We start from the raw sequence: 18,556 nt of genomic DNA on the forward strand, positions 1-18,556 counted from the left end.
TGGGCACAATTTGATCCCTAAACCATAGCTAATTAAACCCAAACACACACACACACACATCCTTTAAAATCTCAATAGACTCAGGCTTTAATCTGGTAATGAGTTTAGATCCAGCAGTCAAAAGTCATAATGAGGGATTCCGCCTCTTTACTCACGCTCTCTCTCTCTCTCTCTCTCTCTCTCTCTCTCTCTGTCTCTCTGTCTCTCTCTGTCTCTCTCTGTCTCTCTGTCTCTCTCTCTCTCTCTCTCTCTCTCTCTCTCTCCTCGGCACACACCCACTTTCTCTGTCACAGCCAATGCCCATTGCCTCCCGACCTGTGCTGCACACTATAAAGTGTGTGTATGTGCACTGGCATAAAGCAGCCTCCCTCTCCTCTCCTCCTCCTTTTTCTATCTCTCACAGACACGCAACCAGTGCTCTCCTCAACCTCATTCTCTCCTTTCATTCTTTGGTGCTATTAGGCTGAACCCATGGAGGACTACCACAAACCAGACCAGCAGACCGTGCAGGCGCTGAGAAACATTGCCAACCGCCTCCGAATCAACTCTATCAAAGCCACCACCGCAGTGGGCAACGGGTAAGAGTTGGCACACTTTCTGCAAATACCTGCATGTTTTTTTAATGTGACTTATTTGAACAGACAGATAGATAGACAGACAGACAGACAGATAGATAGATAGATAGATAGATAGATAGATAGATAGATAGATAGATAGATAGATAGATAGATAGATAGATAGATAGATAGATAGATAGATAGATAGACAGACGAATAGATAGATAGATAGATAGATAGATAGATAGATAGATAGATAGACAGATAGATAGATAGACAGACAGATAGATAGACAGATAGATAGATAGACAGATAGATAGATAGATAGATAGATAGACGAATAGATAGATAGATAGATAGATAGATAGATAGATAGATAGATAGATAGATAGATAGATAGATAGATAGATAGATAGATAGACTGTTGAGTGTAAGCAAACACACTCTTGCATGCACACCCTTATGCAAGACATAATCTTTGTCCTCAAACCTAAGAAGACAGATGGTGAGATGATGCTGTTAAAAAAAGGACAAATTAAATTTTATTCTGGATTTTTTCTGTTTATTTTTTGTGGTAATATGTGCATTGCTGCGTATTTAAAGTGAGCTTAAAAATGCAATTTATTTGAACTATTTTACTTTATTTTACCAGTTTTTAACAGCAACTATGGGGTCAATTTTATTATTATTATTATTAATAATATTTTTTACAGCAATGCAATTGCAGCTCTTTTCAATTTGGGACAATTAAAAGGGTTGTTTTATGGAATACACATGTAATCAACTTTTGCAATGTTTGAGAACAATACTAAATATTGAATCTAATAATGGTAATTATATTTTAATTATATTTTTATTTTGTCATTTATTTGAATGTGTAATGCTTCATTGAAGAATCTTTTTTTGCATTTTAGCTTGGCTCCTTTTCTGTATTCCATCTGCTTTTTCACTCTTAGGAGGATAAATCATCTTTAATAAAAAATAAAATAAAAATGATGGTTTTGAAATGGAAACAAAAACTTCATTCATTTTTAAGTTTTATAAGACGGGTGCATGAAGATGATCATTGTTTTTCATGACCATTGTTTCATACACATGTTCTTTCCTCAGTTTTCTAATGCTACTGCTGAGCTGTTATGTAAATTGCCGCATGAATCCAACTGGCGCAGTAATTCATATCTGAGCATAACATTAAATTGCATTTTAAAACACTGCTTTGACAGGTGAAGATTTGATCTGATGCCGAGTCTGTTTCACAGCATGTGGTTTTTAGTGCTGTCTCGGACCTAATCTTGAAGCAGATGGGTGTTAGTGGGTGGTATGATTGCTCAAAGCTTTAGATTATGCCATAAGTGTGGTGCCGGTGGGGCATCCTGGATTAAACATCACCTTTGGCATCCTTTTGGATAGAAAGTCACTAATTGTCTTATTCAAACCCGACAAGCTCAATTATTTTTATTTTTATTATTTTTTTGTGTGTGTATGTATGTGTGTGTGAGAGAATTCTTTTAAGTGAATGTTATATGAAACTACCTTTACCTATCCTAACCTTCAGAGTCTTTCCCATTTCATTGGCCAGGCATCCAACATCATGCTGCAGTGTGGCAGAGATCATGTCTGTGCTTTTCTTCCACACTATGAAGTACAGGCCAGATGACCCCAGGAACCCCAATAATGACCGCTTTATCCTGTCCAAGGTGAGGTTACAAGAGAAGAGACTCAGCTAACTGGGATTATTCAAGTGTCAGGTTTGATATTTCAAGTTTAAACCAAGATGACAGTAAGTCAGGAGAATTACATTATTTGGTGCTACATCTCCCTATAAAAAGTACTGTGCCAGTATTATGGTATACAGTGATGGTAAAACCATCGCACTTTGAAATAGTGCTACTGAATTATTAACATATCTATATGCAAATGGAATTTTACATTATACTCCAAGGTACATTGACGAATACCACGGTATTATAATTATATGACAAAAATACACATTGATCTTATTAGCCATGACTTACCAAAATTAAACTATAATAAATATAACTAATTGTACTATGAGTTCCATGAAAATTTGTGAAAAAGTAGATATAATAAGCCTATTATATAATATACAATAAAAATATGAATATAAATAATATAATATAATATAATATACAAAAATAATATAATATATAATAATATGATAATACAGGGCTATACTAAATATGTTTATCAGTTTTTAAACAGTTTTTTAAAGTTGGTTTGTAATTGTTGGATAATTGCATAATAGTAGTGGTAATATAAATTAAATTAAATATAAAAATATATAATACTAAAATCCATGTAATATAATAAAATAATAGAGGGCTATGTTAAATATGTTTATCAGTGTTCAAACTGTTTTTTTTTTAAATGAAGTAATTTTTTGATAATTGCATAATGGTGGTAATATAAATAATATAATATAACATAAATAATAAAATCCCAAAAAACAATGTAATATAATAATAATATAATATAATATAATATAATAATACAGGCCCATGCTAAATATGTTTATCAGTTCTTAAACAGTTTTTTTTTTTAATTGTTAAGTAATTGTTTGATAATTGCATAATGGTGGTATTGTGGTTAATTCATAGATTTGATCATTTATTTTTTTGTCGTCCACAGGGTCATGCGGCTCCTATCCTCTACTCTGTGTGGGTGGAGATCGGCTTCCTGAAAGAGTCTGAGCTCATGAGCATGTGTCAGGTCGACTCAACTCTGGAGGGACACCCCACACCCGTGAGTAACACACACACACTCATCTAAGATCAGATGCTCTTCTTTAACATATTCAATCAAAATTATATGAAATGTACCTGCTCACAGAGCAGAAAATATTTAGGAGCACCGTGAGAAATATTGTAGTTCATTAGATCATAAATGATTGTTCAGGTTAAACTGGCTGCAAACGCATTATTAACCAATGAGCTGTTATTTGATGTAACATCGAATGAGTGTGTGAGTGTGTGTTTGACAGAAGCAGCAGTTTGTGGATGTGGCCACAGGCTCTCTGGGACAGGGGCTGGGCGTAGCCTGTGGAATGGCCTATTCAGCAAAATACTTTGACAAATCCAGGTAAGAATGTTACCCATAAACCCACACGTTAATGATAACTGCATATTTGTGACCCTGGACCACAAAACCAGTCTTATGAGTAATTTTTTTTAAATTGAGATTTATACATCATATGAAAGCTGAATACATAATCTTTCCATTGATGTATGGTTTGTTAGGATAGGACAATATATGGCCGAGATACAACTATTGAACATCTGGAATCTGAGGGTGCAGAAAAATCGAAATATTAAATAAATCACCATTAAAGTTGTCCATTTCTATTGGCGATTGTGCTGCATCCACTCACAAAAATATTTTTTTTATATATTTAAGGTGGGAAAATTACAAAATATCTTCATGGAACATGAACTTTACTTAATATCCTAATGATTTTTGGCATAAAAGAAAAATCGATAATTTTGACCCAATGTTTTGTTGGCTATTGCCACAAATATACCCGTGCGACTTAAGACTGGTTTTGTGATCCAGGGTCACATTTTAGCTCTACAGTAAAACAAACAGCTTTATAGCTTGCGATTCATCCAAACTCAAAATGACTTGATCTATTTTAAAGGGGGCCCTTTTTCAAAGTCTTGATTTAGTTTGTTAAAAAAAAAAAAAACATTATTTTGCAGCACCTCTCTTTCCAGTCTGTCAGTAACGCTCTGTTTAGTTCCTGTCTCTATGAAGCCCCTCCTTCCGAAAAGCGCAATGTGCTCTGATTGGTCGACTGGATCAGTGTGTTGTGATTGGTCAACCGCTTCGAGCGTGTTTTCGGGAAATGCCACGCCCATTATCATAACCGCGAGTTTCAACATACTACTAACGCAACTCAACCAGGCCTCACCGCTTTTTTGCGTATGTTTTGGTCAGGAATTATTTAAATGAGGAATATTTAGAAGAAAACTACAATCGAGGCGTTTCGGGGAGTTCAGAAACACTGATATAGAGAATACCTCCTTTTGGAGTGAATTTGTGCTTTGTTACTTTGCAGACCTTTTCCATGCTCAAACAGCAACATCACACACCGAAGAATGTTGAAAAAAGCTAAACAGATTAAAAAAATACCCTAGTGCTCAGATGCCTAAACCATAAATATAATATGCAAAGATGCAGAAAATGTATTTACCAGGATGCTCACTATAATCTCATGTTTGTATGTCCGTGTGGGAGTGTGCTGCAGATTTGAAGGGTGTGGAGTTTTCCTGTCAAGCTGTGCTTTCACGATTCTTCTGCTCTAATAATCAAAGCCCCAGCGGCCATCACCCGGTTATTTTTATATCTTGGATAGAATTCAATATAGGCATAAGCACACAAATTATTCCCAAATAGAAACCTAATTTTTGTGCAGTCCTTTCTTTGGCTAACACTCTATTTATAATGCATTGTGAAAGCCAATGAATAAATAATCTGTATATGTACATATGTTGCTGTGCAGAGAGCAATTTTTCTCAAATCCCAGCTGATTTCTAATCCATTGAACCTATCTCTTCTCATTCATGTAAGATCTGGCGTGACAGGAATGTGTCAGGTGGTATTAAGAAGGGCGGCGGTGATGAGGTGTAAGGGTCGGAAAGACTTTGTAATGCTTCTCATATGCTCACCCAGGCTGCATTTATCTGGTCAAGAATACAGTGAAAACAGTAATATTTTGAAATATTATTACAATTTAAAAGAACTGAATATATTTTAAAATGTAAGTTATTCCTGTGATCAAAGCTGAATTTTCAGCATCATTACTCCAGTCTTTAGTGTCACGTGATTCTTCAGAAATCATTCTAATATGCTGATATGATGCTCAAGAAACATTTCTTCTTATTATTGCATTGTCTGCACAAAGTGCAATAAATGTAATTGACTCTTTTGCAGTTATCACGTGTACTGTCTGCTGGGAGATGGAGAAATGTCGGAAGGGGCTGTATGGGAGGCCATGTCCTTCGCTTCCTACTACCAGCTGGATAATCTGTTGGCCATACTGGACATCAACCGTCTGGGCCAGAGCGACCCGGCACCACTGCAGCACCATGTGGAGAAGTACCAGAGACGCTGTGAGGCCTTTGGGTAGGTTGGATGGAGATTGTTAAAGGCATGGGCTGGGAGCTAAAACTTTGTAGGTTAAAACCCCAGAAAGGGTACCTCAAGTTGCTCCAGGAGGGTTTGGATAAAAGTGTCTGTTAAATGACATACTGTATGGGTGAATTTTGAAAAACAAGTCAAGAACATGTTATATTTCAATTCCAAATAAAAATGAATTATAATTATTTAAAAGGATAGGTCACCCTAAAATGATAAAAGGATAGGTCATTTACTCACCCTGGTGTTGTTCTAATGCCGTACGCGCTTCTTTCTTTTATGGACTACAAAAGGAGTATTTTTTATAAAAAATCGCGATCGTCCATGTAATGGCATTGAAAAGCGACGAGCATCAAGCTTTTAAAAAAAGATGCAAAAGTATCACAGAATGATCCCATACGAAACGTGTCGAATATTGCAAGTGTTCTCGGGGAATACGATAAAGAAGAAGAAGTTGTTTTATTTAGATAGCGCCTTTCCGTAGCTCAAGGTCGCTTTACATTTTACATTACAATACATTTACACACCCGCACACACATTACATAAGGACAAATATAGTCAAATTATCCAAAATACAGTGCTATGCATAAGTTTAGACACCCATACTAAAGTTAACTAAAAAGAGGGAAAAAAAATCATCTTTTGGAAACTGAACTTAATGCCTTAATTTAAAAAATTAGGAAAAATCCAACCTTTAAGGACACCAATTTTCTTTGTGAAAGAATAATGTATCGTAAATAAATAAATGTTCTTCCTTAAAATACAGGGTGCATAAGTTTGGACACCCCTATGTTAAATTCCCATAGAGGCAGGCAGATTTTTATTTTTAAAGGCCAGTTACTTCATGCATCCAGGATACTATGCATCCTGATAAAGTTCCCTTGGCCTTTGGAATTAAAATAGCCCCACATCATCACATAGCCTTCACTATACCTAGAGATTGGCATGGTTTTATTTCAGTTAGCCTAAAAGCTAGTTTGATTTGCATTGAGAGATGATCTTATGGAAAGTACTCCATGCCCATCTCTTGGTATGGTGAAGGCTATGTGATGATGTGGGGCTATTTTAATTCCAAAGGCCAAGGGAACTTTATCAGGATGCATAGTATCCTGGATCCATGAAGTAACTGGTATTTAACATAGGGGTGTCCAAACTTATGCACCCTGTATTTTAAGGAAGAACATTTATTTATTTACGATACATTATTCATTCACAAAGAAAATTGGTGTCCTTAAAGGTTGGATTTTTCTTAATTTTTTAAATTAAGGCATTAAGTTCAATTTCCAAAAGGTGATTTTTTATTCCTCTTTTTAGTCAACTTTAGTATGGGTGTCTAAACTTATGCATAGCACTGTACATGTTAAATAGATATGTTTTTAGCTGAGTCTTGAATGTAGCCACAGATGAGATATTACGAAGTGTAAGGGGTAGTGAATTCCATAATTTAGGAGCATTAACACTAAATATACATATTTTTATATGTGAATGTGTGTGTGTGTGTGTGTGTGTGTAGTATATAGCCATCAATCAATTTGTTTTTTGGTGTGTTTTCAGGTGGCATGCCATCATTGTGGACGGCCACAGTGTGGAGGAGCTGTGTAAAGCCATGAGCCAACCACGCCACCAGCCCACTGCCATCATCGCCAAGACCATCAAGGGCAAAGGCATTCCTGGTATATTTATACCTATAACATCCTAATCTGTAAAGACTGATAGAACTATTCCAGGGTTTTTCCTGGGTCATCCACACACACAGTACAAAATATCCAACCCATGTAAACTGTAAGCCCAGTATTGATAATAAATCCAAAATATGCAATATTAACTTATCCTATTTATTCATGAAATAGAAAAAAAAAAAAAATCACTGTCAGGTCTAAAACATACATAAAACAAAGTGCTTAGTATATGTACAATACATACATGTTAAGTCACTGAGTACCCGATTTAATGATGAACAACAAATACATTTCTCATTACATATCTATAATTTGCATTTACACTCCAATACTTAATGCACAGATCATTTGAGATGCAGTATCAGATTGTTTTGTTCCGTCCATTGCTATGGTTATCACTGTCAATCAGTTAAAATACGGTTGTCAATCCAGAAACTTTGCAATGTGTACTTAGCAGCATTAAAAAAAAATTTTTATTATATGCAGAAAGTGAGCAAGCTGTCAATCACAACGCGAGGTACACAAAGCTGCACTCGTGAAAACTCCCGTTATAATCAATGAAGCTGTGCAATGAATCTCTTATTAGCATCGTGTTTATACTTAGTTGGTTATAATGAAAGGATTGGCGAGCGTGCAGAGCTCGCGCTGAACAAAAACTCTGGTGTTTTGAGCGATGTTGAGCAGATTCTGACTAACTTAAACATATCTGATTGGCCATTGCATTCTCACGCTCAACAGATAGGCCTATGTCTGTTATTGGTTACATTTCCTCAATGCTACAAAACATATCGTAAACAGAAACATTTGGCGCTCTTCACAGAGTGCTTGCTCTCATGGAAGCATTTTAAAGGCTATCAGCGGGTAACGGTACTGCAGAACAGCAGGTATCGTCACATTGGCCGGACAAAGATTCATTTTGGCAGCCGCCAAAATATTTTCAATGCAGGAAAAACCCTGTATTCTTTGATTAAAAAAACAACGACACTTTGTTGTCTTCAGTGGCAGAAGATAAGATGGGATGGCATGGCAAGGTGCTGTCAAAGGACATGGCAGAGAGCGTCATGAGAGACATCCAGAGCCGCATCCTAAACAGTAACAAGCGCATGTACCCGACCTCACCCATTGAAGATGCTCCACCCGTGAGCCTGCGCAATGTCCGCATGCCCAGCGCTCCCAACTACAAGCCTGGAGAGAAGGTGAGAGGTCAAGGCACAAAAAAGATGGACTGATGGTTAGATAGATGATATATACAGTGCGTGTATAATTATTATGCAAGTCAATATTCTGATCTTTTTTTAAAAACACATTTTACCAATTCCAAACCACGTCAAACTTAATAACTATTCATTTTGAATAATAATTTATAAGTGATAATTGTTAACGAGGGCTGGAAGTGAAAAACGCCTTAGATGTGCAGGTATTCTTTTACAGAAAAAATGGGCCAAAAAATATATTTATGACATTCCAGTGTGAGTTAAATCTATGTTTTGGTCCAATAATTGCTTAATAATTATGCATTTGTATCTGCATAAAAGGCTTTTTTTTTTACTTCCAGTCTTCGTTAATAATTAAATATCACTTATAAATATTTATATACTAAATTAATAGTAGTTATTAAGATTGATGTGATTTGGAATTGTTCAAATGTGCTTAGACTTGAATAATCATTATGCAGGCACTGTAAGCATAATTATCATGGTCTAGTTCTCTTCACCGTGTTTTTTCACCGACAGATTGCCACCTGCAAGGCATATGGGATGGCCTTGGCCAAACTGGGACGTTACAACGAGAGAGTGGTGGCTATGGATGTCGACACCAAAAATTTCACCTACTCTGAAATCTTTAAAAATGAGCATCCCAACCGCTTTATTGAGTGCTACAGCGCAGAGCAGAACATGGTAGGAAACTATCAAGTATTATCACTAAAATATCTGAAAGATCCAAAATTTCTATAGTCAGGTAGAAGCGATTTCAATTCTTATCTTTTTTTCACCTTTCTAGTGCACATGCAGCCAAGTTTGATTGAAAGCCCATTTTGCCAGCCCTGTAGCACCCATTTAATTTCTACATTTTAGCACCCTTGACAGTTTTGAGAGCCAAATCAAAGGTCTGCACATTTGAAAGAGCTTAGTGAACGAAACACCCCTAAACACTCCCTAGATTGTTCTGGGTAAAGTAGAGCTGTGGGATTGGCCACGTAAAATGCCCCTCAAAGCACCAAAGTCGCTGGTTTGTTGAATAATACATGCGCTCTATCCATAATGCAGCAGTGAAGATGTGACCCACTTACGCTCCATTTTGCACGCGTCCTGCTGCAGTGCCTTTCCCCGAGAAGCCATGCAGAAAACCTGCACCGCCTTCATCTCAGAAGCACATTCTTTAGGATCTGTGCTGTAAGCCAAAATATTTCTGCTTTGTCTCTAGTCATTGTTCCCTTGGTATGTGTGGTAGGTAAAATGTAGGTCACTCATTTGTGATTTCTAGTTTTGGGAAGCGATCGTAATGGACGTGATAATAATCTGAATACTAATTAAATGGTCAGAGTTCATATCTGTTCCACACAGTTAACCAATCAGAGGCAATACTGACACTAATTAGAGGACATATATTAATAGATGTTAGCGTGCATACTGATGAGGGAGTCATATGCACTACTGTCTGTCAAAAAGAAAATATGAATTGATTTTGATAGCTAAATGCAAATGTTATAATAGAGTGGCTTCAAAAAGTATTTGGACACTTAAGCCACTTTTTAAATGTAGAATATGTGACCCTGGACCACAAAACCAGTCACATGGGTACTTTTTTTAATTTTATTTTTTATTGAGATTTATACATCATCTGAAAGCTGAAAAAATATGTTTTCCATTGACGTATGGTTTGTTAGGATAGGACAATATATTGCCGATATACAACTATTTGAAAATCTGGAATCTGAGGGTGCAAAAAAAACGAAACATTGAGAAAATCGCCTTTAAAGTTGTCCATTTATGTTCGTGATTGTGCTGCATTCACTCACAAAAATAAATGTTTTATATATTTACGGTAGGAAATTTACAAAATATCTTCATGGAACATGATCTTTAATATCCTAATGATTTTTGGCATAAAAGAAAAGTAGATTTTTACCCATACAATGTACTGTTGGCTATTGCCACAAATATACCTGAGCTACTTGTGACTGGTTTTGTGATCCAGGGTCACATATATACATATACTGTATATAGCCTTATTGTGGCTTAGGCTCGCATGGAGTGGATTTGAGACAGGAAACAGGAAATGATAGCGAGTGTGTGTGAGCTGCATGTTGGTAATTCCTCTTATATGAAGGATAAAATGGAGTTCCTGTTTAGCAGATTCCATGTGTCTCTTCTCTAGTATATTACAACCTACAAAATATTGAGGGGGTATTGGCTATTAAACTATTTATGTCTGATGCATCTGCCTGTATAGTACCAAATGTCATGCCTTTTGGTTTGGATATGCTCTTGTGTATCATTTCTTTCAAAAAATTTCAAAATAAAGTGGTTCTAGTATACAGTAGATTTTTGCTGTGCTTGGGTTTGTTAATGGCTACTATGTACTTGCTAAGATGTTGTGAGTGGGGTTTGCTAGGGTCTTCTAGGTGGTTTCTAGGGTGTTGCTAGGTTGCTCTTATACTGGCCCATGTTAAAAAGAGCCAAAAGTCCAATCAATTCGGAATGTTGCGAGATCAGGATCAAAATGTTTTCACACCATTATCCATCTCTCACAGGTCAGTGTTGCCACAGGCTGTGCCGCACGTGAGCGAAACATCGTGTTCGCCAGCAGCCTGGCCACTTTCTTCACCCGCGCCTATGACCAGCTCCGCATGGCCGCCATCTCAGACAGCAACATAAACCTCTGCGGCTCCCACTGTGGCCTGTCTGTCGGTAAGAAGTGCCTTCTTTTCTTTCACAGGCCACAATCAAAGCCCCACCCCTTTTTCAGTGGCCTTGGTTCCGGAAGTATTTTTTCCATTCATTTTACCCATAGGGATTTTAAAAAAAAAAGTCTTTGTTAAAGAGTTATAAGCCGTGAACCAAACTAACCAGCTGTAAGCTGAATCACAACATTGCAGACAAGACTATGTACTTAATGGCTTTACTTAGGGGAAGAACTACAATCCCATGAAGCACTGGGAAAATGACTAAATCAAATTAAACTGTTTATTTAAAATTGTTGATTATATCTATATAAACAATATATTTTAAGTGTAATGCAAAATGATATATATATACAAATATTTAAGTATTTTGAACTCGATTACATCATTTGTGGTACTTAATGGGAGAGGGTGTTGCTTACTCTGACTCTCTGATTGATGGAATTCTGTGTACAGCATCATGGGTAATGTAGTTTTCCACCACAAATTCAGCTGTTAAACACGATTATTCTAAAAATAAGTTAAAATAACACAGGCTGAAGGCAAACAAAAGCATATTTCATCATTCAAAACATAACTTAAGAACTCACAGCAGGGCTGTCTTTAAAGATATATAAGGTATTGTTAAAAATATTGTTGAATTTTTACTTCCGGAACCTGACTGTCGCACTCTATTCTCCTCTCTCACACACTGCAGCTGTGACTCTTAACTATGATGTTTTTGAATAGATTTGTGAGCAATTCACCCCTCCTTTTCCTGAAGCTGTCTTTCTAATGTGTGTTTTGTTCTCCTGGTTGTCTGGAGGTGGTGCGACTCTTAGCACAACCCCTTCTCCCTCTCTCCCTCCCCCTGTGTATCTCGGAGGCTGTCTCCGGGTGACCAGGCATCCCCTCCGTTAGCACAGGTACACTGCATGCCACTCCGTCTGTCTGTACACCTGCCTGACTGCTCGACTGTCACACGTGTGTGCACCTGCCTCACATATCTGATGTACAAATGCTGTTCGGTCTAAATTAACAGTGCCAGTGTGTGGCTGATGTGTGTGTGTGTGTGCTTCAGGACAGGACGGACCGGCCCACATGGGACTGGAGGACATGGCTATTTTTAGAGCCATCCCCACTGCCACCATTTTCTACCCCAGTGATGCCATGTCAACTGAAAAGGCTGTGGAGCTTGCAGCCAACACTAAGGTTGGCATGTCATATCTGCTATTATGAGTGGTCGATAACTGATGCTGGTACACAATACTTCAAATTCAAACAAAATATTTGAACACAGAAAATGTACAGTACATTATCTATTGATAAGGATGTTGGTATATTCCGAATTGAATTGAAAATGCTTTTTAAATTCCAATTTAGTGTATGAATTTCTATTCAATTAGATAGATAGATAGATAGATAGATAGATAGATAGATAGATAGATAGATAGATAGATTTCAACTCATGAATAGAAAGGGAGACTATTCTAATTATAATCCTATTGAAAACTGTAAGAAAAAGTATTTATTTTTAGTTTATTTCGTACTTTAGGGTGTTTGCTACATCAGGACCACTCGTCCAGAGACTGCAATCATTTACAACAGCAATGAGGACTTCCATGTTGGCCAAGCCAAGGTAACGCCTCTCCCTTTATTAACAATTGATATTTAAAATATGTTGTTTTGGCACATTTTACCACTTGCATATGATAATGTGCCATAAATGTATAAATGACCTGACCAGGTGGTGTGCCAGAGTAAGGAAGATCAGGTTACAGTGATCGGAGCTGGAATGACCCTCCATGAAGCTCTGGCTGCAGCTGAGCTCCTCAAGAAAGGTAAAATCCTGCACAAAAATAAAATAAAAAAAGAAATTAAAATTTGGCCAGTACTGTATATCTTCGACATGAATAAGAATTTGTTCCCTCGTTTTAGTTAAATCGTGGCCCCGAGTTAATAATTCACTCCCACGACTTATTAATATGTTCCCTTGTTTTAGTAAATCATGGCCACATTGGACTAATTCATTCCCTCTTTTAGATTTAACTAAAACAAGGGAACAAATTCTTAATTGTTTTCCCACATGTCATGTGTGGGGCTCCTTAGACTTTTACTGATGTTGTTGCTATGCGAACTTAATATAGACTCTTCACCTGATGTGTGCTGTGTGTGTGTGTCACCCCCCCAGAGAAAATTTACATCAGAGTGATCGATCCATTTACAATCAAACCCCTGGATGCCAAAACCATCATCGACCATGTGCGCGTCACCAGGGGTCGTGTCATCACGGTTGAGGACCACTATTATGAAGGTGGGTTTCGAGCTTAGAGCACATTATCCCTTGTCTCAAGCACACATTTCAGCATGGCTACACATCCAAGCGGCATTAACAGCACGTCCAGCCGAGGAGGGTCGAGTCGCTCTGTGAGGCCTTGAGGGAGGTTGTGGCAGTGTGCAATTGGCTGGCTGGAAGAAACGTGATGTGTTAGACAATTGTCATTGGATTGGGGAGCGAGAGGCATCGTGTTGTTATAATCGGTAGATTTTTTTTTTTTTGTGAGGGGGGGTGGGGGCCGTGTCTCATTCTGTTTATTCAGGGGGAAAAAAGACTCAGAGAAGCGGAGGGCTGTCAGGTCTCCTTAAGCAAACGTACGCCTGCAGGGCATGTTGTGACCTAGATAACACAGACAGCCCTGGACCTGGCATTACTGCCTGCGTGCCAGAGGATGAGAGAGAGAGAGAGAGAGAGGAGAGAGAGAGAGAGAGAGAGGAGAGAGAGAGAGGAGAGAGAGAGAGAGAGAGAGAGAGAGAGAGAGAGAGAGAGAGAGAGAGAGAGAGAGAGAGATATTAATATCCAAAATCATTCTGAAAGCAAACATCCCCAAAGGGAGAGAAAGAGGATAGAGATGGACAGAGAGAACATGTGAATGCAGCAAGGTTGAAAGCAGGGACATGCGGGGATAAAGAGATTTAGATAGTCTATTAAGGTATGATGTCTGATATCTGAACATAACATATGAATTTTAAAAGCAAAACATGGTGCAGAAGGTCAAACTGTGACCTTTATGCACAGGCAGAGCCGATCCTGACCTCCCGTGGCCCTAAGCAAAATTCTGTTAAGCATTTGCCATTGCCACACAACAGTCACACCTGACACCCCAGTGCTCCCACTCCTTTAACTAGTACTAATGAAAATGTAATTCCTGATATCACAAATAGACATTGTTACTAGAAAAATACATTCTTAATATAAAGAATTCACATTTTAAATAGTACAAATTTAATTATTGATATCAAAAATGCATCCTGTGAATGAATAAAAGCTAAAATGGCTTGTCATAGCATGTCACTGTGTTTTAAATGATAAAAGCTATATACTTGATAGTTGGTTATTATTTACTGAGGGATGTGCATCCCTATTGACCAGTATGTCCAGCCAATCAACATTTTAAAAGCAATATAGCCTATAAATCAATAGTCAATGTCAATACATTGCTTTCCATCTTGCTTTATTGCAGAGTTGTAACTAAACTGACTTAAAGACTAGATAATCCTTGTCTTGTTTTAAAAGTGAACGCATGTTAACGCGCGACGCGGTAAATCTTTTCCGAGCTGAAGTTTATAACGTTGCCCTTTGGCGTTTATCAAACGTAATAAATAGTTGTATTTCACTCGCACTTTTTTTTTTTGTCAGGCACAAAGTCACAGAACACAGCCCTGGAAGTGGCCGGTGTTGTAGGCAACACACAGAAAGACCAAAATATGCACTGCCCAGCTGGGTTAGACAGACTACTAGAGAGAGATGCACATCAACTTAACTTTACTCTTCTTTGCTGACATCAAACTTGGAGAGGAGAGAACACAAGTCTGCCTAATTGCTGTTCCCGCAATTCACTCTCATGGTGTTTTTTCCCCTCTCTTTTCGTGACCAGAAGGATAGTTCCGCTTAATTTCCTCATCAATATTGTACATTTTGATTGACGTGCTTTGACACGAGGGGGAGGCGGGGCCTTGAGTAATTTGCGGGGCACTACGCAACTTACGTAGTGTGTGTATACATGGATTTCTCGGCGACGTCATCACTGCTTGCGCACGCATCCAGGAGGCAGAAAGACCCGCGGTCTTCGTACTGGAGTAAAGGGTTTAGGCTAGTAGCATAAATTATACATGTTGCAAGTAATTCCAAATCTAGGCAAATGGAAGAGTGGGACAGAAGGAGGAAGTTGTAGGTTATATTCTTTCTATTCATAATTTGACGAGCTGCACATGACCACATAGTACGTAGTTGTATGCATCAAGGGATTTGTACGCTCTAATCATTTCTCTTGTATACACACTTGCTTGAATAAGATAATTATGGCTATATATCAGGCCATACAATTGCTGGCCACTTCTTGTCATCCACAATCCAAAGATCGTCATGTATTGCGTAGGGATCCGGCAAGATCTCACCATTGCTGAGAGTAAGTTTTATTTATTATTTTTGCCGCGTAGTTTTTCACCTATATTTAACAGCGCTTCGTCAGAAGTATAAATACAACAGCCGTTTTTTAAATCCTATCCAATGGTTGAAAGGAAATGAGTAAACACGGTCACTAGTAGGTTGTGACGGCTGTCAATCAAAATGTGGAGCGGTGATTCGTTCCATGTGTTTCCTGCACTGATCTATATAGAATGTCATTATATAGATCAGTGGTTTCTGTCAGAAAACAAATAGATAAGTTGGTCAATTTAAATTTAACAGAATTTATCAACTTGTTGCCTGCTGTGGTTGTTTTAATTCACATCCTTTCTAAAAAATGTAATATATTCTTAATATATAAGACTGTCAATGATCTAATTTCATGTTTTATATTTTATTTGTTACATTACTAACTTAGTCTAACATGATAATTCATACATACATCACAGTATGTCCGGATTTTGATTCGTAAACAGTTGGACGTTTTACATAATGTTATATTAATATGAAACACAAACAAACAGATCCAACTCTGAAATTGCAGTTTATTATTGAGTCAACAAGAAATTACAAACAATGCGAAATCTACGTTAATTACAATGTTCTTTTACAGAACTCGGCATTACAGCTAGCGGTTTTCTGCCTCCTGGATGCGCGCGCATCCGGTATTGTTTGTATACAAGAAACCCGTGTATAGGGCTGATCGGCTCTGTGCACAGGTGAATTCTAATTTTAAAAATGGCCTATTTTGCTGGTTTTGGCTAATTGTCAGCTGGCAGCCAGTTAAACCAGTTTGAAATCAGCATAAACCAGATAAGACCAAAAAAAAAAAAAAAAAACAGCATAAACCATATAAGACCAAAAAAAACAAACACCATAGGCTCTTAATTCAGCAGGGATACATTAAATTGACCGAAAGTGACAACGAAGGCATTTATAATGAGTTGTTCTTTTGAACTTTCTATTCATCAAAGAATCCTGTAGAAAACCATGCTTTCCATAAACATATTTTTAACATTGATAATATAAGTTTATTGAGCACCAAATCAGCATACAAGAATGATATGAGGTATATGAGGTCTTGTTACATGATACAAGAAATTATATTGTATAAAATTCTAAGTCCCAACTTGTAATTTTGTTTTTCTCGTAATTGCAACAATTTTGACATCACAAAGACAAATCATGATTTCCCAAGACATCAATTATGTCATTTTCTGTCAGAAAGTAGGGTGATTTTGTGTGGTATTTGTGTGGCTTCTCATGTTTACATGCTGTAATTGCACAGGTGGCCTGGGGGAGGCGGTGTGCTCCGCTATCGTGAATGAGCCTGGTTTCACTCTCCAGCGTCTGGGTGTCGCCCACGTTCCCCGCAGCGGCAAAATGCCCGACCTGCTCAAAATCTACGGCATTGACCGCGACTCCATCGCACAGATGGTCAGGAAGATGCTCAGCAGCTCGGCCAACGCCAAGTGAACCTGTTCGCTTTGCCCCGCCCACTCCATCCAAATCAATTGAAAAACCAGCTCCACGAACACGGTCACATGACTCTTCTTCAGATTGTGACCCTTCCCTCCACCTCTTTCACTGTGAATTACCCTAATGTGAGTATAGTAGTAATGTGAGATACGTGCTGTACATTTTGAAGTAATGTTCACATTTGACTTTTTTTGTTTTCCTTACAAATACACTAGCCTACTGTTTAAAAGTTCGGGGTATGATAATTGAAAAAAGAAAAAAAAAGAAATCAATGTTTTTATTCAGCAAGGATGCATTAAATTGATCAAAAGTGACAGTAAATACATTTATAGTGTTAAAAAAAAAAAATCAAATAAATGCTGTTCTTTTGAATTTTCAATCATGAAAAAAAAAATGATCACTGATTCCACAAAAATATTAAACTACAAAACTGTTTTTAACATTGATAATAACAATAAATGCTTTTTGAGCGGCAAATCAGCATATTAGAATGATTTCTGAAGGATCATGTGACACTGAAGAAAATTCAGCTTTGATCACAGGAATAAATTACATTTTAAAATATAATAAAATAGAAGTTATATAAAATAAATTATAAAATAACATATATGTTATTTTATATTAATAAAATAACAGTTATTTAAAATTGTAATAATATTTCACAATATTACTATTTATACTGTATTTTTAATCAAATAAATGCAGCCTTAGTGAGCTTAAGAGACTTCTTTTAAAAACATTACAAAATCTTATCAACCTCAAACTTTTGAATGCTAGTTTATACACATACAGGAGTCCTTTTCTAACTCTTCTCCTGTACTAACAGCCACTGACAGTATAAAATTAACATTGCAACCATTTTTACTCGCGTATTGTGATGTATTTCAAGCAAAACAGGTTTTTAAATGAGGAAAAAAATAGTAGTAGGGGATTTGATTTTGCCCCATCTGGAATTAACTGTTGAAAGACAAACATTTAAATTTTGTCCCGATTTGAAACTCAAACGTTAGCGATGCTAAGACGTATTTTACACCACCTCAGAAAACGTCAATATGCTGTACAATGTGACACTTTGTGTTTTTAACTGTTATTTGATAAGATCCAACAATAAAACTGTTTGCATATTTTAATACTTTTTATATTGTTATGGTGTAGCTATGACGACGGGGCGGGGCTGGATTTCACGGGAACAGATACGTGTTTGAAAAAAAAAAGATTTGATGTTAGATTAATAGAGTGTAGTCTTAAGAAGAAGAAAAAAGATGATCAAATGAGAATGTCTGTAGGGTGCTTCACTTCAAAGTTAATGGTTATCTTCTATGAAACCGTTTGTAGTTTG

At 37.1% G+C, this 18,556-nt stretch overlaps 1 protein-coding gene across 1 annotated transcript; it reads left to right on the top strand.

Moving 5' to 3' along the window:
- Positions 1–305: 305 nt before the first annotated feature.
- tkta (transketolase a) lies at positions 306–17,574 on the top strand. Its single transcript, XM_079857971.1, has 14 exons — positions 306–578; positions 2,137–2,254; positions 3,207–3,320; positions 3,559–3,656; positions 5,508–5,699; positions 7,266–7,384; positions 8,390–8,586; positions 9,124–9,288; positions 11,145–11,301; positions 12,355–12,485; positions 12,829–12,912; positions 13,021–13,114; positions 13,465–13,587; positions 17,027–17,574. Exons 1-14 carry the CDS (start codon positions 472–474, stop codon positions 17,212–17,214), a joined length of 1,887 nt encoding a protein of 628 aa, XP_079714097.1. The 5' UTR covers positions 306–471; the 3' UTR covers positions 17,215–17,574.
- Positions 17,575–18,556: the final 982 nt, after the last annotated feature.

Source organism: Squalius cephalus (genome assembly GCF_949319135.1).
Source record: "Squalius cephalus genome assembly, chromosome: 22".
Classification (NCBI taxonomy): domain Eukaryota; kingdom Metazoa; phylum Chordata; class Actinopteri; order Cypriniformes; family Leuciscidae; genus Squalius; species Squalius cephalus.

What these genes read in the sequence shown, in the direction of transcription:
- tkta (XM_079857971.1), top strand. Translation starts at nt 472, where the DNA reads ATGGAGGACTACCACAAACCAGACCAGCAGACCGTGCAGGCGCTGAGA. An exon ending in AGACGCTGTGAGGCCTTTGG is followed by an intron (nt 5,700 to 7,265) that starts GTAGGTTGGATG and finishes GTGTGTTTTCAG; the next exon opens with GTGGCATGCCATCATTGTGG. An exon ending in ACTACAAGCCTGGAGAGAAG is followed by an intron (nt 8,587 to 9,123) that starts GTGAGAGGTCAA and finishes TTTCACCGACAG; the next exon opens with ATTGCCACCTGCAAGGCATA.